Below are 25893 nucleotides of genomic sequence, written 5' to 3'. Positions count from 1 at the left end.
CCCGAGTCCTGCTTAGTTACCGTACAAGACCCCACTCGCTCACTGGGGTTCCCACGCTGAATTGCTCATGAAAAGGGCACTTAAGTCAAGGCTCTCGTTATTCGACCCTGATCTACACGAACAGGTAGAGAGCAGGCGGCTTCAACAGAATACATATCACGATCGTGCAAATGTGTCACGCGAAATCGAGATTAATGATCCTGTATTTGTGTTGAACCAAGTGGCTTCCTGGCACTGTCATGGCCAAAGAGGGGAGTAAGGTGTTTCTGGTCAAACTTTCAAATGGACTCACCTGCAGAAAACACTTGGACCAAACCAAACTCCGATTCACGGACTATCCAGAACAACCCACAATAAACTCTACCTTTTTCGACTCCTCCCCAACACACACACAAGTGGCAACCGACCCAGCGGTTGACCACGAAGCTGAACCCATCACCTGCAGCAACCCAGCAGGACTCACCACACCCAGCAGCCCTGCAAGGCCAGCTGCACAGCAGCCCAGCGAAGTCCCAACAAACAACTCACCAAAACCAGCATTTGATCAACCAGGGAAAGGAAGGCCCCAGATCGACTCACATTGTAAATAGTTACAATGGCGGGGGCGGGGCGGAAGTGTTGTTATATATGTAAACTTGTAAATGTATAACCACCAGAGGGCTCATCCCTTGGAGTCCCAAGGGATCCCACAATCCCTTGGGAGCACCTGTACATAAGTAGGCCTCACAGGCTGGAGAGGCACTCTGGAGACCTGTAATAAAGGAGTACGGTCACACATTACTTTGAGCTTACAGTATCTGGTCAGATTCTTTATTCAAGACATAACAGGGTAGATGCCAGTGTTGTAGCTTTACTGGAACAGCTTGACTAGACGCGCGGCTAGTCCTGGAGCAAAAGTCTTCAGCATGTCCGCCGGGATATTGTCGGGGTCCTTAGCTTTGATATATCCAGTGCGCTCAGCCGTTTCTTGATATCACATGTGGTAAATCGAATTAGCTGAAGACTGGGTTCTGTGATGGTGGGCACCTCAGGAGACGGCAGATATATAGATCAACCACTCTGCACTTCTGGCTGAAGATGTTTGCAAATGCTTCAGCCTTGTCTTTTGCACTCGCGTGCTATTCTCCACCATCATTGAAGATGGGATTATCATTCGAGTCTTCTCCTCCTGTGAGTTGTTTAATTGTCCACCACAATTCATGACTGGATAAGGCAGGACTGCAGAGCTTTGATCTGATCTGCTGCTCAGCTCTATCTATAGCAGGTTGTCACCTCATTTTTAGGTTCACCTGATGCTACTCCTGGCATGCTTTTGTTCACACTTCATTGAACCAGGGCTTTTTGCGCTGGCTGGATGGTAATTGTAGAGTGAGGGATATGCTGGACCATGAGGTTACAGATTGTGGTGGAATACATTTCTGTTGCCCACAGCACACCATGAGTGTCCAGTTTTGAGCTGCTAGATCTGTTCTGAATCGATCCCGTTTATCACAGTTGTAGTGCCACACAACACGATGGAGGGTGTCTCAATGTGAAGACTGTGCGGTGGTCACTTCTATGAATACTGTCATGGACAAATGCATCTGCGACAGGTAGATTGGTGAAAATGAGGTCAAGTACAGGTGGAGTGTCCGAAATCTGGAAACCTTGGGACTAAGGCCATTCCGGATTTCGGGTATTTCCGGAGGTTGGGCGGCCGAGGTGTTGGAGGGTGGGTGTCGGTCGGCCAAGGTCGGAGTTCGGGCGGCCGAGACGGGGTGGCTGAGGCCTGGGGAGGTCGGGCGGCGGGAGATCGGAGGCTGGAGGTAGGGTGACCGAGGCGGTGGGGGCCGAGGCAGGGGGAAGTCGGGCGGCCCAGGTGGGGGAGCCCAAGTTCCTGACACCCCAACCCTAGTTCCTGACAGCCCAATCCTAGTTCCTGACATTCCAACCCAAGTTCCTGACATCGCAACCCTAGTTCCTGACATCGCAACCCTAGTTCCTGACATCGCAACCCTAATTCCTGACATCCCAACCCTCGTTCCTGACATCCCAACCCTAGTTCCTGACATCCCAACAAAAGTTCCTGACACTCCAATCCTAGTTCCTGACATCCCAACCCTAATTCCTGACACTCCACAACCCTAGTTCCTGTCATCCCAACATGAGTTCATGACACTCCAACCCTAGTTCCTCACATTCCAACAAAAGTTCCTGACACTCCAACCGTAGTTCCTGACATCCCAAGCCTAGTTCCTGACATCCCAACCCAAATTCCTGACACTCCAAGCCTAGTTCCTGACACTCCAACCCTAGTTCCTGACATCCCAATCCAAGTTCCTGACACTCCAAGCCTAGTTCCTGACACTCCAACCCTAGTTCCTGACAGCCCAACCCTAGTTCCTGACATCCCAACCCAAGTTCCTGACACTCCAAGCCTAGTACCTGACACTCCAAGCCTAGTTCCTGACACCCCAACCCAAGTTCCTGACACCCCAACCCAAGTTCCTGACACTCCAAGCCTCGTTCCTGACACTCCAAGCCTAGTTCCTGTACACCCCAACCCAAGTTCCTGACACTCCAAGCCTAGTTCCTGACACTCCAAGCCTAGTTCCTGACATCCCAACCCAAGTTCCTGACACTCCAACCCAAGTTCCTGACACCCCAACCCAAGTTCCTGACACTCCAAGCCTAGTTCCTGACACACCAACCCAAGTTCCTGACACCCCAACCCAAGTTCCTGACACTCCAAGCCTAGTTCCTGACACTCCAACCCAAGTTCCTGACACCCCAACCCAAGTTCCTGACACCCCAACCCAAGTTCCTGACACTCCAAGCCTAGTTCCTGACACTCCAACCCAAGTTCCTGACATCCCAACCCAAGTTCCTGACACTCCAAGCCTAGTTCCTGACACTCCAACCCAAGTTCCTGACACCCCAACCCAAGTTCCTGACACTCCAAGCCTAGTTCCTGACGCTCCAAGCCTAGTTCCTGACACCCCAACCCAAGTTCCTGACACTCCAACCCTAGTTCCTGACACCTCAACAAAAGTTCCTGACACCCCAACCCAGGTTCCTGCCCCCGCAGCCCAGGTTCCTGCCCCCGCAGCCCAGGTTCCTGACCCCTCCAGTCCAAGTTCCTGTCCCCCTCAGCCCAGTTTCCTGCCTCCCCAGCCCAAGTTCCTGCCCACTCCCAGTCCAAGTTCCTGAACCCTCCCAGCCCAAACCTCTGACACTTCCAGCCCAAGTTTCCAACGCCCCAGCCCAAGTTCCCGACGCCCTAGCCCAAGTTCCCAACGCCCCAGCCCAAGTTCCCGACGCCCCAGCCCAAATCTCCGACACTCCAACCCAAGTTCCTGACATCCCAGCCCAACCCCGGTCCAAATTCCTGCCCCATCTCCCAGCCAAGGTCCTGCCCCATCCCGCAGCCCAAGTTTCTGTCCCAGCCCTCATCCCAAGATCCTTTCCCATCCACCAGCCCAAGTTCTTGCCCCATCGCAGCTCGTTCCTGACACCCCCAGCACAAGTTCCTGTCCCCCCCCCCCCAGCCCAAGCCCCTGACACTCCCAGCCCAAGTTCATGCCCCATCCCAGCCCAAGTTCCTGCCCCCCAGCCCAAGTTCCTGCCCACCCCCAGCCTAAGTTCTTGCCCCATTCCCACTCGTTCTTGACACCCCCAGCCCAAGTTCCTGACCCCCCAGCTCAAGCCCCTGGCACTCCCAGTCCAAGATCATGTCCCATCCCAGCCCAAGTTCCTGACACCCCCAGCCCAACTTCTTGATCCCCCAGCCCAAGCTCCTGGCACACGTAGCCCAAGTTCATGCCCCATCCCAGCTCTAATTCTTTGCTTTTCGAAAGCTAGTCCAAAAGCCCCAGCAGCTGGCAATAGTCACTGATCCAAATGATGCAGGATAAATCAAACATACGACATGGAAATAATGTAAAAAATGTCATGAAATTTATTGATGCGGTCAGCAGCAGCTCCGGGGTCGGTCTAGCAAAGCAACGTGGTCAGCAGCAGCAACGGCCCCACTTTCGGTTCGGGTTCGAGGAGTCTGCACATGCACGGGACGGAGAGGGGGCCTGGCGGAGTCCAGGGCGATCATGCGCATGCGTAGCGCCTCGGGGGCAGACTCCAGGGCGCACATGCGCAGATGGACACACAAAAATTTGTTGGAACAAAACACTCTGTTTATTTAATTAACTGAATTTAAATTCCCCTACGACCGTGGTGGCATTTGAACTCACGTCTGCAGATCATTAATCCAGGCAATGGGAATATTAGTCCAGTAACATAACCACTATGCTACTGTTCCCTTTTTGGTTGGAAACTTTGAAAAATATCTATCAAATGTATCTTCAGCTGTTGCTTTGGTTGCACTCTTTCCACATTTTTGTACTGTTCTTAAATATCCCCATGAACAGGTAAAACACCAGTAACACATTTAATGCATAAAAAAGTGCACCACCTCCATTACGTACTTTACACTAAGGTCTATGATGATACACCTTTACTTAAGGAAACCTGATCATGTTGTCGCATTGTTCCTCTCTGTGTTGCTGCAGATAATGCAGACTCACTTGAAGGGTGTGACACAGGTGGTGCGGTTAGGAATGCATCACTTTTCCCCTATGTTGAGGAACACTGATGTTTATGAATTCCTGGAGAATGCCAGTTATTTTACCAGTTGTCTTTTTAATAGTTGGAATTTATGGTGTTTCCTTACATTTTTGGCCTTCTGTGAGCCATCTTAGTTTAAAGAGCTGTACAATCTTCTTTTTACTGGGGACTGTGTTTGGATAATCTGCTGCGACTGCTTGGTGACATTCAGATGGAAATCATCAAAATTAATTTTGGTTGTCCAGATTATTGTAGGTGGTCTCATTCTTCTTCCACTTCCAGAAGTTATTCAGGGTGGACATCATCAGATTAAGCCTTGAGGCTATATTTTACACTATCTTTGAGTTTATATTGCCTAATCATGTTTACATGGAACTGAATTGTTCTCTCTCTACTACATTGTGAAATATAACACTGAAGGAGAATTGATTGAGCAGACTCTTGTGTGTGTAGAAATTTCTTATGTCATAAACATGTTAATTTGGCCGGATTAAACTGTACATCTTAATCCTGTGCAGCAGACTGAGTCCATTTCCCCCTTCCACCAAATCTGCAAACATCCATTCCCTTTCCTTTTCACATGCATTGCTTTCTTTCATGCAGTATCCTACTTCCAGTATTAAATTTTCTTCTGCAATTAGCTATATTAGGCTGGAATTTGCAATGGGTAATAACGGCGAACTAGCAGTGATCGCCATCATTACCTCTTTGTAAGTGGCCACACCTTCAGGATGTAACGAATGCACGTTTAAACGTGGAAATACTGAAGTTGCGGTCAGTCATTCACTGTTCCAACACTGGCTGCACCCCTGCATCCCCACATAGCTGGCAATTAGTGTAATCAGTGAAACCGACAAAACTTGAGCTTTTCCGTGGTATTATCACTGTTAACTACCCTTGTTGGAATAGGTGTAATTGGGATGGGGGTGTGGGGGGAGGGGGGTTTAACAGCATATTGACTGGTAAACAAGCATTCTGACCCTGAAAAGCTAATTTTTATATTTGTGCAGTGTCAAATTCTCCATTATGATAAAAACTAAAAATTTTAACAAATGTAAAAAAAAAATTATTTAAAATTTTGTTCAGGATATTTCAGGTTCTACCTTATGCCCATGTGAGGGTCCCAATCTTTGTTTTGCTCTTTGTAACATTTTTAATGTCCAGATAAAAGCAGCTTCCCATTTCCTGGTTTCCTGTCTGAGAATTCTGTAATGTGATTGACTGCTTAGACAGCTTTTTGGCATCACAGCAGCTCACACGAGGGATTCCCACTACAAAGCCATCCTTCTTGAAGTACTCTTGCTCACTTCTAAAAAAAAATGTTGTCCCTTAGGTTCTACTTCAAGAGCTACAGCATTAATGTAAATTAACATGGGGAGTATTTGTCACATAGGCTGTGATTTTCCCGACCTTGGCGACTTCGGTGCTGGATTGCGGCTTCACTGTTGGCTCCATCCCGGTCTCCAATATGATTTTCTCCTGATTGGGCTTATGGAGGGAGTCACAACACACAGGGAGGTTATCTTCCCATCCAATGGGTGGAAGAGACCTCCCCAGGAGACGAACGCAGCCTGGTTGCACATTGCAGAGGAGGGCACAAGCAGGGATGTCGTCAGGAGGACCAGGCTGCAGTGTCGCAAATCTTTCAATGATAGTCACAATGGGGAACAAAGAAATGGCAGACCAATTGAACAAGTACTTTGGTTCGGTATTCACTAAGGAGGACACAAACAACCTTCCGGATATAAAAGGGGTCAGAGGGTCTAGTAAGAAGGAGGAACTGAGGGAAATCCTTATTAGTCGGGAAATTGTGTTGGGGAAATTGATGGGATTGAAGGCCGATAAATCCCCAGGGCCTGATGGACTGCATCCCAGAGTACTTAAGGAGGTGGCCTTGGAAATAGCGGATTCATTGACAGTCATTTTCCAACATTCCATAGACTCTGGATCAGTTCCTATGGAGTGGAGGGTAGCCAATGTAACCCCACTTTTTAAAAAAGGAGGGAGAGAGAAAACGGAATTATGGACCGGTCAGCCTGACATCGGTAGTGGGTAAAATGATGGAATCAATTATTAAGGATGTCATAGCAGCGCATTTGGAAAGAGGTGACATGATAGGTCCAAGTCAGCATGGATTTGTGATAGGGAAATCATGCTTGACAAATCTTCTGGAATTTTTTGAAGATGTTTCCAGTAGAGTGGACAAGGGAGAACCAGTTGATGTGGTGTATTTGGACTTTCAGAAGGCTTTCGACAAGGTCCCACAGAAGAGATTAATGTGCAAAGTTAAAGCACATGGGATTGGGGGTAGTGTGCTGACATGGATTGAGAACTGGTTGGCAGACAGGAAGCAAAGAGTAGGAGTAAATGGGTACTTTTCAGAATGGCAGGCAGTGACTAGTGGGGTACCGCAATTTCTGTGCTGTTGCCCCAGCTGTTTACATTGTACATTCATGATTTAGACGAGGGGATTAAATGTAGTATCTCCAAATTTGCGGATGACACTAAGTTGGGTGGCAGTGTGAGCTGTGAGGAGGATGCTGTGAGGCTGCAGAGTGACTTGGATAGGTTAGGTGAGTGGGCAAATGCATGGCAGATGAAGTATAATGTGGATAAATGTGAGGTTATCGACTTTGGTGGTTAAAAACAGAGAGACAGACTATTATCTGAATGGTGACAGATTAGGAAAAGGGGAGGTGCAACGAGACCTGGGTGTCATGGTACATCAGTCATTGAAGGTTGGCATGCAGGTACAGTAGGCAGTTAAGAAAGCAAATGGCATGTTGGCCTTCATAGAGAAGGGATTTGAGTACAGGGGCAGGGATGAGTTACTACAGTTGTACAGGGCCTTGGTGAGACCACACCTGGAGTATTGTGTACAGTTTTGGTCTCCTAACTTGAGGAAGGACATTCTTGCTATTGAGGGAGTGCCGCAAAGGTTCACCAGACTGATTCCTGGGATGGCGGGACTGACATATCAAGAAAGACTGGATCAACTGGGCTTGTATTCACTGGAGTTCAGAAGAATGAGAGGGGATCTCATAGAAATGTTTAAAATTCTGACGGGTTTAGACAGGTTAGATGCAGGAAGAATGTTCCCAATGTTGGGGAAGTCCAGAACCAGGGGTCACAGTCTAAGGATAAGGGGTAAGCCATTTAGGACCGAGATGAGGAGAAACTTCTTCACTCAGAGTGTGGTGAACCTGTGGAATTCTCTACCACAGAAAGTTGTTGAGGCCAATTCACTAAATAGATTCAAAAAGGAGTTAGATGTAGTCCTTACTACTAGGGGGATCAAGGGGTATGGCGAGAAAGCAAGAATAGGGTACTGAAGTTGCATGTTCAGCCATGAACTCATTGAATGGCGGTGCAGGCTCGAAGAAAACTCCTATTTTCTATGTTTCTATGTTTCCTCCTCACTGGAATATATTTTTCTTAAGAGTTGTGAAATATCTCCTTAAATGTATGCCACTGTTCAGCAACCGTCCTACACTTTAATCTATTTTCCCAGTCCACTTTAGCCAATCTGCCCTCATACCTTCATAGTCTCCTTTATTTAAGCTTAGTACGCTGGTTTGAGATCCAATTTTCTCACCCTCCAACTGAATTTGAAATTCAACCATGCTATGATCACTCATTCCAAGGGGATCCTTTACTAGTAGATTGTTTATTAATCCTGTCTCATTACATAGGACCAGATCCAAGATAGCTTGCCCCCTGGTTGGTTCCATTACATACTGCTCAAGGTACCTGTCCTTTATGCACTCTATGAATTCCTCCTCGAGACTACCCTGACCAATTTGATTTGTCCAATCAATATGGAGGTTAAAATCACCCATGATTATTACTGTTCCCTTTTTACAAGCCCCCACTATTTCCTGGTTTATGCTGCGACCAACAGAGTTGCTACTGTTAGGATGCCTTTCGACTACACCCACCAGTGACTTTTTCCCCTTGTTGTTCCTTATCTCCACCCAAACTGTTTCAACATCCTGATCATTTGAGCCAATATCGTTTCTCACTATCGTAGTGATTCCATCCTTTATCAATAGAGCTACCCTACCTCCTTTTCCTTTCTGTCTGTCCTTCCGGATTGTCAAATACCCCTGAATAATTAATTCCCAGTCCTGGTCACCTTGCAACCACGTCTCTGTGATGGCTATCAGATCATCCACATTTGTATCTATTTGTGCAGTCAACTCAAGTATTTTGTTACAAATTAAAAATCTTGTTTTACAGATACCACTTCTTGGTTTACAATGCATCTGTTCTATATTGGAGGATGATAAGGCCATTTTTAAAGCCAGGCTCCTACGTTCATGTGATCGTCAGTCTGTGTGAAATTATAAAAGCATTGCAGGTCATTAATGACTTGGACTATGAATGGAGGGCTCAATTAAAGATGTAAGCTACTTACTACTTTTCTTTCACTATGAAACCACATGTTTAACCCAAAATTGTATCAGCAATCAAATAGTAACTAGAATTTTATGCTTTCAACGATCTAAAAGCCAATATTGGTCGTGTTTCAACAACAACAGTTTGTATTTATATAGCGCCTTTAACGTAGTAAAACATCCTAAGGCGCTTCCCAGGAGCGTTATAAAATAAAATTTGACACCGAGCCACATAAGCAGATGTTAGTGCAGATGAGCAAAAGCTTGGGAAAAGAAGTAGGTTTTAAGGAGTGTATTAAAGGAGGAAAGAGTGGTAGAGAGGTGGAGAGGTTTAGGGAGAGAATTCCAGAGCTCGGGCCTTGGCAGGGATGATATCAGACTGATCAAAGTCAGGGATGCTCAAGAGGTCAGAATAGAGGAGTGCGGATATCTCAGAGGGTTTTTGGGGTGGAGGAGATTACAGAGATAGGGAGGGTCGAGGCTATGGAGGGATTTGAAAACAAGGATGAGAATTTTAAAATCGAGGCTTTGCTTAACAAATAAGTAAAACAAATAATATCAATGTATTGTATTCTGGATATTAATTTAAAAAAAGAGGTAACTATATTCCAAAATTCTTTCATTTTTATTGCTCTTGAAGGGAAACTTCCAAGCAATCTATTTCTTTTCATGTTTTTTAAAAATAATTGTTAGTAATTATGGAAATAAATCGCAGCTGATATTTGACACATTAGAATATATAGTACTGTTAAGTTTTATAAGTAGTTAGCAGTATCTGTAATTGCTACCCACAGTAGCACTTCACTGATATTGACCTAACCTATAAGGGAATGGGCTATAGTTCCTCTTGGCATTTGTCCTGCGCTTTGGTAGCATTGGGGAATGGATTTCAACTTTGGTAGCACTGGGGAACGGCCTTGGGTTTGGCTGAACTGAGGTGGTAGTCTGGCGTTTAACCATACTGCAGGAGGCTTATGGACTTTGGCAACATAGTGGTGGGATTCCCATATGCTGCAGTACTGGTTTACATGTTGAGGAACATGACAGACCCACAGTGGTACTTCACTGACATTGACCTAACCTAAAGCATCTTTGGGGGTCAAATGCACCAAATAAATGTTGTACTTTCATCTTTATTGATGTTATGCAGTAAAATAACCGCTATGGCTCTTCCTGGCATCACCTTGTGGTATTGAGTCATGACGAACCGAAGCAGCTACATTCAATTCCTATTCTGTGCTAGCTTCATTGATGCCATCTCTGGTAGAAAATGAAATACTACAATTGGCCTCAGTGCTCCTGAACTAGGGAAGGGAACAAGTTATCCCAGATGTCCCACTGTTGATCATTGGGGGGTGGTGGAAGTGGGGTGGGGGGAGAGTGAGGGGAAGGCAAGGATAAGCATAATTTTAAATTTAAAATAATTATCAGTTATGCATTGCTACATTTTTTTAAAGTTTTAAACAAACATTTCTAATTTTTTTTCAGTGCACTAATTGAATGTTATTTGGATGCTGGGAAAGAAAAAGACGCATCAACTTACGCCTATAGTACGGCAGAATTTATTCAACATAATGTTCCACATATGTATAAGAAAATATTTTCTATACAGGTAAAAGGTTTTTACTTTGACATTTAAAACTGCAGATTTTTCAAGCATAAGTGATTCAGCTGAATAGCTAAAATATTCAAAATCAATTCATAGTAATAGAATAGGATATTTAGGTTTAATTAAGATTGTTTTACATTATTTTAATCTCATAATAGTGTAACCAACGGTAAGATTCTTAATAGTAGATGAGGCATAAGCTTCTTGTATAGAACTACGTGCTTTTAGCTAAACCAGAGTGTCTCTCAAAATTCAGAAACACTCAACATTAAATAGCCATCTAACTTTTTTTGTTAAAAAAGATGGCTTTCAATCTGTAACAAATTTATAAAGATAGAAGTGTCATTTGGTGCATTGCAGTATATGGATTTCTGCTGCTAAAGTGAGTCAATTAGAGTTTAATTGTTTGGTAAGAAATGTGCAATTTAAGGTCAGTTAAAGTTTAATTGCTTTGCAGGCATGTCAAAACTCAGAATGGTGAAATGTTTGGCTATATCTCTTACAATAACTGATTGCTTCCTAGAGCTCTGCAAATGAAATTATCTTCGTGATTAATTTTAGTTACTACTATGAGTATTTAGATTTCTTTTCAATGTGCGAAAATTGCTTTCTGTAAAACAGGGGTTCTCAACCTTTTTGCTTCTGAGGCTCCCCTCGCATGCTATAAAAAATCCACAGACCCCCTGTAACGCAAGTACTTTTTCTTTATAAAAATTAGTTATACATATTGAACATATATTTATTATTATTTTTGTTTTACTTCCTTCAAAATTTCTATGGAAGTACCTGTTATTCCCGGAGTTTCGGAGACTTCTGGTCTTGGGCCTCTATGTGATCTAAATACGCATCATTGGGATCATGTGGGCCAGCCCAACCTTTCAGAGTTTGGGTATTCTTTATCATACATATAGTGATTCACGTTCCAATCACCATAAGTATGAATGGGAATATCCCCCAAAATACACAAGCACTTAAAAATAAATTAAGAAAAGAATTCACATTTAAAATTAATCAAAATGGAATTTAATTAATTATTTAAAACAAAAATTTAATATTTTGAAAAATAAATTTACATATTTTACAAGGTCTAAAATAAACTTACTGTATTTAATAGGATTTTTAAATGTTTAAATTATTCAAAAAATGTATTCTCTGCTTTAAAAGTCATATGCTGATAAAAGAGGCCTTATGTCTGTTTTCATCAGTTGCAAGAATTTGAAGGATATTCGCTGGGCAGGAGTTGGGCAAATAGTTTCAGAGGCGTGCGATTGACAGATTGCAATTTCCGAGTTTAGGCGCATGTGCTTCGCTGCCTAAACCCGGAACTTGTAGGGACCCCACCGGCGCGTGCGCACCTCGTAGGGGCCCGAATCAGGCCCAATGGATCCCACAAAGAGCTGCATGTTTCCAAACCTATGCAGAATTCAACATAATAAATACTCAACATCATTTTTTAAAAGTTAAGAAAAAGTATCAAAATTCCCAAAGGGGTTTGTTAATTTTTAACAGCTGGAAAGCTTGTGACCAAAAGTTGAACGGGCTCATGGAGGAGGACCAGGCGCAGAATAAGAAGCTGGCACCCAGCTTTGCAACAAAAAATAAATGCAGCTTCTAATGCAGTTACTTTTAAAGAAATATTTATTCAATTTGCTTTCCAATAGTTAAGAATTGAAATTCCTTTTTAATAATAACAGAAACTGAAAGTGATACAATGGCACACAACATGTAGCCTGATGTTAAGGTCAGCCTGACAGTAGTTCCCCTGCCCATCAGTATTATTAATTTCCAGCAGCTGGATTGATTTCCACATAAGCCATTGGTCACTTTACATGCAAATTAATTCTTTTTTTTGCCTCTTGTTGCACGTTCCAGGCTCTGTAACAGTTCCTGTGTGTTCGGCTCTCAGTTGCAGTTAGTACCTAGGCCGTGTGGGTTGTTTTGTGTGCCCCCTGTATCTATGACTTTCTCCCTTGAATCGATCCGTGCTTTAAAACTCCCCGGTTCGGGTTTTTCTCCTTTGGACGGCAGGAGCTTTTGCCAATAGTTCCTACCTAGCCCGTCGAATAGCGGGTAATCCCACAGAGAGAGAGAGAGAGAGAGACCAAGGTCAGATAGGTCTTCTCCTATGCCTGATGCGCAGCGTCCCAGCAGGATTACTGTGTAACCCAGCTGTGAGCGGATGCCACTCGGTTGGTCTTCCAAATTATACCGTGAACCACAAGCCCCACAACCCCCAAGTTCGGACCCAAGGCCTACTATGGATAGATCAGACAAAAACAAAATGGTTCAGGTTGGTCAAAGATCGATTCCTTTTATTATACTCACAAAACAACAATCCCTACTCCTCAGTCGAGGAGGCGGGAGCTCGGAGCAGCGCGAGTCCGGGGTCGGCGAGAGGCCTATAAAGGCCAGCGGGAGTCGAGCAGTTCGAGCAGTCAGTCGAGGAGGCGGGAGCTCGGAGCAGCGCGAGTCCGGGGTCGGCGAGAGGCCTATAAAGGCCAGCGGGAGTCGGGCAGTTCGAGCAGTCTGTCGAGGAGGCGGGAGCTCGGAGCAGCGCGAGTCCGGGGTCGGCGAGAGGCGTACCGGTGCAGCTACAGGGAGAAGGCAAAGATACAAAGGTGACGTCACAGCCTAGGGGGTAAGTGATTGGCTGGTGATTGGTGAGTAGTTTTTCTTTTTCTTCTTATATTGGTCAGTAACTTTTAACATTGTTATTACCAGTTTAAGTGTATCTAAGGGTTCAGTCATGGCAGGAGAGCTCGGTCGGGTGTTATGCTCCTCCTGTACCATGTGGGAACTCAGGGACGCTTCCGGTGTCCCTGACGACTACGTGTGCGGGAAGTGTGTCCACCTCCAGCTCCTGACCGACCGCGTTGCGGAGTTGGAGCTGAGGGTGGATTTACTCTGGAGCATCCACGATGCTGAGAATGACGTGAGTATCACGTGTAGTGAGTTGGTCTTACCGCAGGTGAAGGGTCCACAGCCAGATAGGGAATGGAAGACCAGCAGGAAGAGTAGTGCAAGGAAGGTAGTGCAGGGGTCCCCTGCGGTCATCCCCCTGCAAAACAGATACACCGCTTTGGGTACTGTTGAGGGGAATGACTCATCAGGGGAGGGCAGCAGCAGCCAAGTTCATGGCACCATGGCTGGCTCTGCTGCACAGGAGGGCAAGAAAAAGAGTGGGAGAGCGATAGTGATAGGGGATTCAATTGTGAGGGGAATAGATAGGCGTTTCTGCGGCCGCAACCGAGACTCCAGGATGGTATGTTGCCTCCCTGGTGCAAGGGTCAAGGATGTCTCGGAGCGGGTGCAGGACATTCTGAAATGGGAGGGAGAACAGCCAGTTGTCGTGGTGCACATTGGTACCAACGACATAGGCAAAAAAAGGGATGAGGTCCTACGAAACGAATTTAAGGAGCTAGGAGCTAAATTAAAAAGTAGGACCTCAAAAGTAGTAATCTCGGGATTGCTACCAGTGCCACGTGATAGTCAGAGTAGGAATCGCAGGATAGCGCAGATGAATACGTGGCTTGAGCAGTGGTGCAGCAGGGAGGGATTCAAATTCCTGGGGCATTGGGACCGGTTCTGGGGGAGGTGGGACCAGTACAAACCGGACGGTCTGCACCTGGGCAGGACTGGAACCAATGTCCTAGGGGGAGTGTTTGCTAGTGCTGTTGGGGAGGATTTAAACTAATATGGCAGGGGGATGGGAACCAATGCAGGGAGACAGAGGGAAACAAAAAGGAGACAAAAGCAAAAGACAGAAAGGAGATGAGGAAAAGTGGAGGGCAGAGAAACCCAAGGCAAAGAACAAAAAGGGCCACTGTACAGCAAAATTCTAAAAGGACAAAGGGTGTTAATAAAACAAGCCTGAAGGCTTTGTGTCTTAATGCAAGGAGTATCCGCAATAAGGTGGATGAATTAATTGTGCAAATAGATGTTAACAAATATGATGTGATTGGGATTACGGAGACGTGGCTCCAGGATGATCAGGGCTGGGAACTCAACATTCAGGGGTATTCAACATTCAGGAAGGATAGAATAAAAGGAAAAGGAGGTGGGGTAGCATTGCTGGTTAAAGAGGAGATTAATGCAATAGTTAGGAAAGACATTAGCTTGGATGATGTGGAATCTATATGGGTAGAGCTGCAGAACACCAAAGGGCAAAAAACGTTAGTAGGAGTTGTGTACAGACCTCCAAACAGTAATAGGGATGTTGGGGAGGGCATCAAACAGGAAATTAGGGGTGCATGCAATAAAGGTGTAGCAGTTATAATGGGTGACTTTAATATGCACATAGATTGGGCTAGCCAAACTGGAAGCAATACGGTGGAGGAGGATTTCCTGGAGTGCATAAGGGATGGTTTTCTAGACCAATATGTTGAGGAACCAACTAGGGGGGAGGCCATCTTAGACTGGGTGTTGTGTAATGAGAGAGGATTAATTAGCAATCTCATTGTGCGAGGCCCCTTGGGGAAGAGTGACCATAATATGGTGGAATTCTGCATTAGGATGGAGAATGAAACAGTAATTTCAGAGACCATGGTCCAGAACTTAAAGAAGGGTAACTTTGAAGGTATGAGGCGTGAATTGGCTAGGATAGATTGGCGAATGATACTTAGGGGGTTGACTGTGGATGGGCAATGGCAGACATTTAGAGACCGCATGGATGAATTACAACAATTGTACATTCCTGTCTGGCGTAAAAATAAAAAGGGGAAGGTGGCTCAACCGTGGCTATCTAGGGAAATCAGGGATAGTATTAAAGCCAAGGAAGTGGCATACAAATTGGCCAGAAATAGCAGCGAACCTGGGGACTGGGAGAAATTTAGAACTCAGCAGAGGAGGACAAAGGGTTTGATTAGGACAGGGAAAATGGAGTACGAGAAGAAGCTTGCAGGGAACATTAAGGCGGATTGCAAAAGTTTCTATAGGTATGTAAAGAGAAAAAGGTTGGTGAAGACAAACGTAGGTCCCCTGCAGTCAGAAACAGGGGAAGTCATAACGGGGAACAAAGAAATGGCAGACCAATTGAACAAGTACTTTGGTTCGGTATTCACTAAGGAGGATACAAACAACCTTCCGGATATAAAAGGGGTCAGAGGGTCTAGTAAGGAGGGGGAACTGAGGGAAATCTTTATTAGTCGGGAAATTGTGTTGGGGAAATTGATGGGATTGAAGGCCGATAAATCCCCAGGGCCTGATGGACTGCATCCTAGAGTACTTAAGGAGGTGGCCTTGGAAATAGCGGATGCATTTTCCAACATTCCATTGACTCTGGATCAGTTCCTATGGAGTGGAGGGTAGCCAATGTAACCCCACTTTTTAAAAAAGGAGGGAGAGAGAAAACAGGGAATTATAGACCGGTCAGCCTGACCTCAGTAGTGGGTAAAATGATGGAATCAATTATTAAGGATGTCATAGCAGTGCATCTGGAAAATGGTGACATGATAGGTCCAAGTCAGCATGGATTTATGAAAGGGAAATCATGCTTGACAAATCTTCTGGAATTTTTTGAGGATGTTTCCAGTAAAGTGGACAAAGGAGAACCAGTTGATGTGGTATATTTGGACTTTCAGAAGGCTTTCGACAAGGTCCCACACAAGAGATTAATGTGCAAAGTTAAAGCACATGGGATTGGGGGTAGTGTGCTGACGTGGATTGAGAACTGGTTGTCAGACAGGAAGCAAAGAGTAGGAGTAAACGGGTACTTTTCAGAATGGCAGGCAGTGACTAGTGGAGTGCCGCAAGGTTCTGTGCTGGGGCCCCAGCTGTTTACATTGTACATTAATGATTTAGACGAGGGGATTAAATGCAGTATCTCCAAATTTGCGGATGATACTAAGTTGGGTGGCAGTGTGAGCTGCGAGGAGGATGCTATTAGGCTGCAGAGTGACTTGGATAGGTTAGGTGAGTGGGCAAATGCATGGCAGATGAAGTATAATGTGGATAAATGTGAGGTTATCCACTTTGGTGGTAAAAACAGAGAGACAGACTATTATCTAAATGGTGACAGATTAGGAAAAGGGAAGGTGCAACGAGACCTGGGTGTCATGGTACATCAGTCATTGAAGGTTAGCATGCAGGTACAGCAGGCGGTTAAGAAAGCAAATGGCATGTTGGCCTTCATAGCGAGGGGATTTGAATACAGGGGCACGGAGGTGTTGCTACAGTTGTACAGGGCCTTGGTGAGGCCACACCTGGAGTATTGTGTACAGTTTTGGTCTCCTAACTTGAGGAAGGACATTCTTGCTATTGAGGGAGTGCAGCGAAGGTTCACCAGACTGATTCCCGGGATGGCGGGACTGACCTATCAAGAAAGATTGGATCAACTGGGCTTGTATTCACTGGAGTTCAGAAGAATGAGAGGGGACCTCATAGAAACGTTTAAAATTCTGACGGGTTTGGACAGGTTAGATGCAGAAAGAATGTTCCCAATGTTGGGGAAGTCCAGAACCAGGGGTCACAGTCTGAGGATAAGGGGTAAGCCATTTAGGACCGAGATGAGGAGAAACTTCTTCACCCAGAGAGTGGTGAACCTGTGGAATTCTCTACCACAGAAAGTAGTTGAGGCCACTTCACTAAATATATTCAAAAGGGAGTTAGATGAAGTCCTTACTACTCGGGGGATCAAGGGTTATGGCGAGAAAGCAGGAAGGGGATACTGAAGTTTCATGTTCAGCCATGAACTCATTGAATGGCGGTGCAGGCTAGAAGGGCTGAATGGCCTGCTCCTGCACCTATTTTCTATGTTTCTATGTTTCTATGTTTCTCACTTACGGCTTAAAGAGTAGGTGACTTTGGACACAAGCTTAAAACCTTAGATTAAATACCCACCCTGTTGGTTACGCCAAACCAAACTCTTCCCAGAATCTAAGCCTAGATAATGGAAACCCTTCTAACCAAACCCCTCTCCTGGTTTGGTCAGAAACAACACTTGGAAGCCTCCACACACACACACAATTGCTAGCCTGCGTCTTAGATACTTGCAGTTCCTCAGCAGCCAATCACACTGGCAGTCTTGGGGATTTCCAGAGGTGTATGCTGGATATAATTACCAGCCCTTGTTGTTGATTCACGCAGGCCCGGATCCTTTCTACTCTAAAGACAAAACCGCGCCTAACAGAGGCATGGATGAGGCTTAGAGAATTACGTTCAGGCGGTACGGCGATGCACTCACTTCGGGTGTTGCTGGAGCGTTGACGGACGCGTAGCCACTTTTTTAAAATTTCAAAGTATACTTTATTCATATAAAAATTTGTACAGTACATTCAAAAGCAGTTCAGTACATTTTGCTGCGGTCAGCAATCCCATACACTACATTTGGATGCTGATGGCAGTTCCGTTCGATACATTTCCTTGCTTTTCAGTTCAAGTACAATTCGGTACAATACGGGATACATTGTAGTACATTCAACAAATTACATTACATGTGTCACTATACAGTACACGGAATGGTTGACGGTACATTTACATTTTTCTTTTCAACGTGCATTACGAAACAGACCTTGCATTGTACATGGCACTACATTGGTGTTTACAGATCATAGTGCTCCATGTACACAAAAAAGAAGTTACAAGTACAGCCCGAGGGGAGTTTTGTACTGATTGCTGCCTCCGGGTTTACAGTGGCAGAAGGGCTTTAAACTGTGGCCCTTCCCCCACTGTGCCTTTGCGGCGACTGCACCAATTTTAAGTGCGTCCCTCAGCACGTAATCCTGGATCTTGGATTGCGCCAGTCTGCAACACGCAGACGTGGACATCTCCTTGCTCTGGAAGACCAGCAAGTTTCGGCAAGACCAAAGAGCGTCTTTGACCGAGTTGATGGCCCTCCAGCAGCAGGTGATATCTGTCTCGGTGTGTGTCCCTGGGAACAGTCCGTAGAGCACAGAGTCCTATGTTACGGAGCTGCTTGGGATGAACCACGACAGTAACCACTGCATCTCTTTCCAAACCTGCCTTGCGAAGGCGCAATCCTGAAGGAGATGGGTGACAGTCTCATCCGCCCCGCAGCCGACTCGGGGGCACCGTGCCGTGCTGCTGAGACGTCGGCTGTGCATGAACGCTCTGACGGGTAGCCACGCGGGGAAATCCGTTCCAGCTGGTAGAAAAAGTAAGCCACCGATCCCCCCAAAGTTCAGCATCTTTATACCCCATATAATACACAAAACTGGCTGGGCGATTCGTGGTTACCATGGTCGCAGAGATGTTAGTTGGTCTTCCTGGTGATGTCTCTGTCCTGGATTGGTCATCTTGATGAAAACAATGTAGGCCATTTCTGTTAATGAGCAGTTCTTGAAGTACTAACTGTTTGTTGAGTTCTTGACTGCTCCTTCATTGAAAGAGTCCAGAGGTGTTACATTTGGCTTGCAAACCTCATTGTCCATTCAGACATACCGGCTCCATGGACAAAGGTGTTTTTCCACAAATCACACAAAGTTCAAAATGAAAAGGCTTCTGCCTTTAAGACGTCAGCGTTGAGACTGGTCCCATGGCCACCCAAAAGACAGACAGTTCACAGAAACCAAAAATCAGTCCTTTTAAAGTCCAAACTCCATTTTGAAATGCAGCCCATGTGTGTCTCCATTTTAAAAGGGTACAGATCTATTTCAAAAGTCCAAAAATCCTTCCGGCCCATGCACACACTGATGTTGGCACTGGCCAAATTCTACAGCCGGGGTCAGCACTTAATCCAGCACATCTATGTCGCGTTGTCATATTTAACCCAGAGGGCCTGCACCGGCTTCTCATGTACCTCAGTCAGGGTGAGAGGTCCCTATCACTTGTGCAAGTTGTGGCTGCACTCTCGACAATGTGGGATGAAGCTGCACGAGCTGGCACGTGAGCAACACTGTAGCAGGTTGAGATACTCCAGATTTCTGATAGGCTCCTCACTCCTTGCCCTCAATCCATATTGGTTGCACTAAGCTGTTTTCCCACAGTGCAAAAGGGCTTGGCTATCAGTCAGTGATAAGAGGTGGTGCTGGGTGGAGGGTAGTGTCAGTTAAAATCTTATTTTGGTGGATCCCTTTAAACCTTCTTGTGGTCCCCTAGGGGACTGTGGACCTCCAGGTGAGAACCCCTGCTATAAAACACTTGGAGAAGAATCAATATTTTTTAGTTTGCTTTTTACCTTATGTAAGAGTTTGCTGTGAACGAAACAATTCTAGAGTCTATTTCTGTTGAATGATCATGCAGAAGAACTCCGAGAGAGTAATCAATATAATTAAACCATGTTCCATGTATGAGGTTTCTTCCTTCAGCATAAAAATACTAAGGTCTTTTTGGTTTATTACTTTTGAGAATACATTTTAAACATGAAATTGTTGGACTTTAGGTGTATCACAACCTTGTGAATCTTGCCAATGTGGCCAAAGAAGTCAAAAATTCCATCCCTCTGACAGTGATTTATAGAATGCAGAGATTGAAATCGTAAGTATCTTGCTTAGGTCAGTCTTTTGCTTTTTCAAAAAGAAGCAATAACAGTATAAACTTCAGGAAAAGTATGAAATTGGGCCGAATTTTGCAGTCAGTGGCTAACAAAGGGCGCCAGCCTTTCGTCTACACACTACCTATCCACAGACATTTTATGGGCTTTTGCATTGGAAGTTCCTCTCAGTCCATTATCGAAACAGCACAGCACACTCTGCAGAGTATCTGGGACCTGTGTGAACCAGTGTATCTCCTTAACCAATCAGATTGAAGAATCGTTAATAGAGTTCATGGGCTGGAGTGGACTTGGGAATGGGGCCCCTGGAGAGATCGTGGGCCGGGGTGAACTTGGGGTGGGGAGTCCCAGAGAGATCGTTGGGTCGAAGGGAACTTGAGGATGAGGTGCCCTGGTGAGATCATTTGGACCAGTTGGACTTGGGAGTGGGAGGCCCTGGAGAGATTGTGGGCTGGGTGGATAGCGGAGTGGGATTCCTGGACAGATCGTTGGGTTGAGGGGAACTTGAGGAGGGGGTGCCCAGGAGATATCTTGGGCTGGGGTGGATATGGGGTTGGAAATCCCAGAGCGGTTGTTGGGTTGAGGGGGACTTAAGGGTGGGGGTTGCCCCGGAGAGATTGTTGGGATGGGGTGGACTTGGGGGGGAGGGTATGGACTGAAGAGATTGGTCGGGGATCAGAGACATCGAAGAGGCCGGAGAGGTATGTCGAAGGTTGGAAAGCTTGAGGGAGTGGTCAAATATTGGGGGGACCTATCGCGGGGATATGATTACAGCGTGGTTAACAGGTTAGCTTGGTGGGCCAGGGGTGGGGGGAGGGGGAAGCACTCCTGCACCTCCTGGCCCACAAGCAGTGGTGGAGGAAAGACGCACATGTTTGATCCAGCCGTTTTTGCATCTCTTAAGCTGCCAGCGTTAAATCTGAAACACAGATAAGATCAATTGGGGTTGAATTACCCATTTAAAAACTTTTAGGGGGGGAAATTGCCCCCTTCTTTAAGGCCCGTTACCACCCCATAGAGGTGGTAATGGGGCAGTAAGCCCTTTCCGACTGAGGGCGGGTGGCGGGGCCGACTCATCTGCAATTGCCCCTGGACCGGGGTTGGTGGGAACGGGTTTTCGTTACGCCCTGTGTTTCCACCACACATGGCGCTCCGACCCATTGTCAGCTGTACGCTGACCCCTTACTGCCCGGCTGCGACTCTTTTCCCGTCCCGCGGGGGAAATTTCCTCGTGGAAGTACGGCTGCCAGTCAGTGCCCCTGATAGCTTTGTTTAGCGCGAAGCTGCTCGTGGCTGGGTGGTGTGGCTGCCCTTAACGGGGAGGGTGCACCGCCGTGGCTGCCATTTCATTGTAATCGTTGGCCGACTCCTGAGTTGGATGGACAATGGCGGCCGCTGGATCGGGCGGGCTACCAACAGGCAGCCTACCCCCGCTCTTGGGTGCTGGGCTGCTGGCCCGGCCGAACCACTCTCTGGCGGCCCAGTGGCTCCATGTAAGTAACAGTGCCCCAAAACGTTTGGAGGCGATGTCAGAGTTAAAGAGCCTAATTTTCCGGCTCTTCCCTTGGACTCCTGTCGGACGGTAAATTTCCACTTAAATCGAAGTGCCCGCCCCAATTTCTCACCGAGAGCAATTTCAGCCTCTTAACTTTCCCCCTCCGCCTCCTGCATGTCTGCGGGAGGCGGGGGGGTTGGGGAGAGGCTTAAAATTATCCCCTCAGGGTCAGCTAAGTTTTAAAACCAAACTCTGCAAACCATGAAGAGAATGTGATGTTAGCTTCTTCTTTTGATGTGTTATGTTTTGTATGATTTTATGTTCACATCTAATCAATGGTGTTGTCACCTTAAAATATGGCGTATAGTTCATGCCAGAGTACACATTCCACCATACAATTACAGAATTTGAAATGTTTTCAAACTTTATAGTCACAAAAAAAAGAAAGAATTGCACACTTAGAAAGTACTCCATTTATTTGCTTTACCTATATATAATGCTGTCATTTTGGCCTTTTCAGTCAATTGGATGACAAGAAAATTCCAAAAGATATCACAGTTCAGCTGAATCAGATATATAAGCTTTTACAAGGATATGGAACAAACTCACCAGGAAGTTCTGACGATTTGACAACTGAACAACAACTCCCATCAGGCACTGCCCACCACTCTGAGGATGAAAGGTAGGTTTGATAAATTTGGATTGAAATCCAGTATTTTTCCACCACACCAAAATTTTCCAGCCTTTGTCAAATAATGCAGTATATGCTATGTGTTAGTAATGGTGACAATGACATTTTCGGATTGTCGCTAAAACCCATCTGGTTTACTAATGTCCTTCAGAGAAAGGAAATCTGCCGCACTTACCTGGTCTGACCTATATGTGACTCCAGACCCACTGCAATGACCTAGCAGGTTGTATCTGCAAAGTCCTCCTAACTAACATGTGGGAACTTGTGCCAAAATTGGGAGGCTAGTCAAGCAACAGCCTGACCTTGTCATACTCACAGAATCATACCTTTCAGCAAATGTCCCACACTCCTCCATCACCATCACCTGGGTATGTCCTGTTCCACCAGCAGGACAGACCCACCAGAGGTAGAAGCACAGTGATATACAGTGGGTAGGGTGTGGACCTGGCAGTTCTCAACATTAATTCCTGACCCCATGAAGTCTCATGGTTTCAGGTCAAGCATGGGCAAGGAAACCTGCTGCTGATTACCGCCTACCACCCTCTCTCAGCTGACAAATCAGTACTCCTCCATGTTGTACACTACTTGGAAAAACATTGAAGGTAGCAAGGGCACAGAATGTACCCTGGGTGGCGACTTCAATGTTCATCCCTAAGAGTGGCTTAGTAGCACCACTACCGACCGAGCTAGCCAAGTCCTGAAGGGCATAGCTGCCAGACTGGGCCTGCAGCAGGTGGTGAGAGAACCAACACGAGGGAAATACCCACTTGACCTCATCCTCACCGATCTATCTGTCGCAGATGCATTTGTCCATGACAGTATTTGTAGAAGTGACGACATGCACAGTCTTTGTGGAGATGAACTCCCATCTTCACACTGCGGATACTCTCCTTCACGTTGTGTGGCACTACCACCGTGCTAAATGGGATAGATTCAGAACAGATTTAGCAGCTCAAAACTGGGCATCCATGAGGTGCTGTGGGTCATCATCAGCAGCAGAAATGTACTCCACCACAATCTGTAACTTATGGCCCGGCATATCCCTCACTCTACCATTACCATCAAGCCAGGTTCAATGAGGACTGTCGAAGAACATGCCAGGAGCAGCACCAGGCGTACGTACAAATGAGGTGCCAACTTGGGGAAACTGCAACAGAGGTCTTCATGCATGCTAAACAACAACAACAACACCTTGTATTTATATAGCGCCTTTAACATAGTAAAACGACCCAAGGCGCTTCACAGTAGTATTATAAGACAACATTTTTTATGCCAAGCCACATAAGGAGAAATTAGGGCAGGTGAGCAAAAACTTGGAGAAAGAGGCAGGCTTTAAGGAGCATCTTAAAAGAGGAAAGAGAGGTAGAGAAGCAGAGAGATTTAGGCAGGGAATTCCAGAGCTCAGGGCCTAGGCAACAGAAGGCCACTAATGGTTGAGCAATTAGAATCAGGGATGCTCAAGAGGGCAGAATTAGAGGAGCACAGACATCTTTGGGGGCGGTGGGGGGGTGGGGGTTGTGCAGCTGGAGGAGATTACAGAGATAGGGAGGGGTGAGGCCATGAAGGGATTTGAAAACAAGGATGAGGATTTTGAAATCGAGGCGTGCTTAACCGCGAGCCAATGTAGGTCAGGGAGCAAAAGCGTGATGGGCGAAGGGGACTTGATGCGAGTTAGGACACAGGCATCCGTGTTTTGGATGACCATAAGTTGACATAGGATAAAATGTGGGATGCTAGCCAGGACTGTTGGATTAATCAAGCCGAGAGGTGTAATAATGTCTGTAAGCACGTCAATGTCACAGCAATATGACTGAGTACTGTAGACTTGAGTAAGTGTGACCTTAGTCTCTTTATTCTGATTCCAGAGTGCTGGCACAGCATGGGAGGCCTGCTTATATGCAGTGCTCCCAAGGGATACTGGGATCCCTTGGGACTCCAACAGACGCGCACTCCCTCCCCCAAAGTCAATAGTACACTTATGTACAGGGTGAAACGATCTGGGGCTTTCGCTCCCTAGTCGATTGTCTTGGTACAAATGCAGGTGTAGATGAGTTGGCTGGGCCTTTGCTGGGTTGCTGCGCAGCTGGCCTTGCTGGGCTACTGGGGATGATGAGTTCAGCTTCGTGGTCAACCGTGATGTCGGTTGCCACTTGTGTGTGTATCGGAGGGTCGAAGTTGGTGGTGCCCTCTTCAGGTTGCTCGTGGCTGTCTGTGAATCGCAATTTGGTTTGGTCCAAATGCTTTATGCAAGTTAGTCCATTTGCAAGTTTGACCTCAAACACCCTACTCCCTTCTTTGGCTACGACAGTGCCAGCAAGCCATTTGGGACCATGTCCATAGTTGTGTACAAATACAGGGTCATTGACTTCAATGTCACGTGACAAATTTGCGCGATCATGGTACATGCTTTGTTGATGCCGCCTGCCTTCGACATGATCATGGAGATCAGGGTGGACGAGAGAGCCTTGTTTTGAGTGCCCTTTTCATGAGCTGTTCGGCAGGGGGAATCCCGGTGAGCAAGTGGGTAGCTGAGCAGGACTCTGGACAGGCGGGTGTGCAGGGAGCCTTCCGACACGCGTTTCAAGCTTTGCTTGATGGTTTGGACTGCCCGTTCTGCCCGGCCGTTAGATGCGGGCTTGAACGGGGCAGATGTGACGTGCTTGATCCCATTGCGGGTCATGAATTCCTTGAATTTAGCGCTGGTGAAGCACGGCCCATTGTCGCTGACAATGACATCAGGCAGACCATGTGTGGCAAACATGGCTCGTAGGCTTTCGATGGTGGCAATGGACGTGCTTACAGACATTATTACACACTCAATCCATTTTGAATAAGCATCCACAACAACCAAAAACATTTTGCCCAGAAATGGGCCAGCGAAGTCAACGTGGATCCTAGACCATGGTTTGGAGGGCCATGACCACAAACTTAGCGGTACCTCCCTGGGTGCATTACTCAGTTGAGAGCAAGTGTTGCATTAGCGCATGCAAGACTCCAATTCTGAGTCGATGCTGGGCCACCACACATGGGATCTGGCTATAGCTTTCATCATTACTATGCCTGGGTGGGTACTGTGTAGATTGCGTATGAACATTTCCCTGCCTTTTTTAAGCAAAACCACGCAATTACCCCACAAAAGACAATCCGCCTGTTTTATTTCCACACAGGCTCCATTCCAGACATCCCAGAAATTGATTGATTATTTCCAAATATTATGGTTTAAACTTAGTGTTGTCATTATTTTTATGAGAAGCTAATATTTCACATGGTTACAATTAAAATAATGACACAGCAATATTACACTAACAAATCTCTTCAGAGCATAAATTTGGCTTGCTGCAATATCTTTGAGTAACTCTTTTTATCATAGTATCTGACATTCACCCAAGGTGTCACCAATCAGAGCATGCAATGTATTTTGTGTAGTTATCGGGATCATTGGAAACTCTTTTTCCGATATAGGAATCTAGAGCTCACCTAAGCTAGTAACCTTAAAGACAGAAACAAAAAAATTGAGCAATTGGTTGTGCAGATCTGTCACGTGGCTTTTGGTTGGCATCACCTTCTTCCGCTGGTTGCTGTCATAACAAAACACCTGCAATCTCTGCCATTATTCAATGAGTCCTATTTTGTGACGCAGCTGGCACGCCTGTA

At 46.1% G+C, this 25893-nt stretch overlaps 1 protein-coding gene across 2 annotated transcripts in view; it reads left to right on the top strand.

Moving 5' to 3' along the window:
- LOC139260323 (cilia- and flagella-associated protein 46) overlaps positions 1 to 25893 on the top strand; it is a 681403-nt gene that overhangs the window by 16126 nt on the left and 639384 nt on the right. For both annotated transcript variants that reach the window (XR_011592768.1, XM_070876797.1), the window contains exons 5-8: positions 8839 to 9003; positions 10485 to 10608; positions 19943 to 20037; positions 22069 to 22230. Coding sequence is in view for 1 of the 2 variants with exons in the window: in XM_070876797.1 (XP_070732898.1) it covers positions 8839 to 9003; positions 10485 to 10608; positions 19943 to 20037; positions 22069 to 22230 (546 nt within the window). In the remaining variant the exon portion in view is untranslated. The remainder of the gene's footprint in view (positions 1 to 8838; positions 9004 to 10484; positions 10609 to 19942; positions 20038 to 22068; positions 22231 to 25893) is intronic.

The sequence above is a fragment of the Pristiophorus japonicus genome, chromosome 3 (assembly GCF_044704955.1).
Source record: "Pristiophorus japonicus isolate sPriJap1 chromosome 3, sPriJap1.hap1, whole genome shotgun sequence".
NCBI classification, from domain to species: Eukaryota; Metazoa; Chordata; class Chondrichthyes; family Pristiophoridae; genus Pristiophorus; species Pristiophorus japonicus.
The sequence above is the reverse complement of the archived record's forward strand: the minus strand, read 5'-3'. Positions and strand labels throughout refer to the sequence as shown.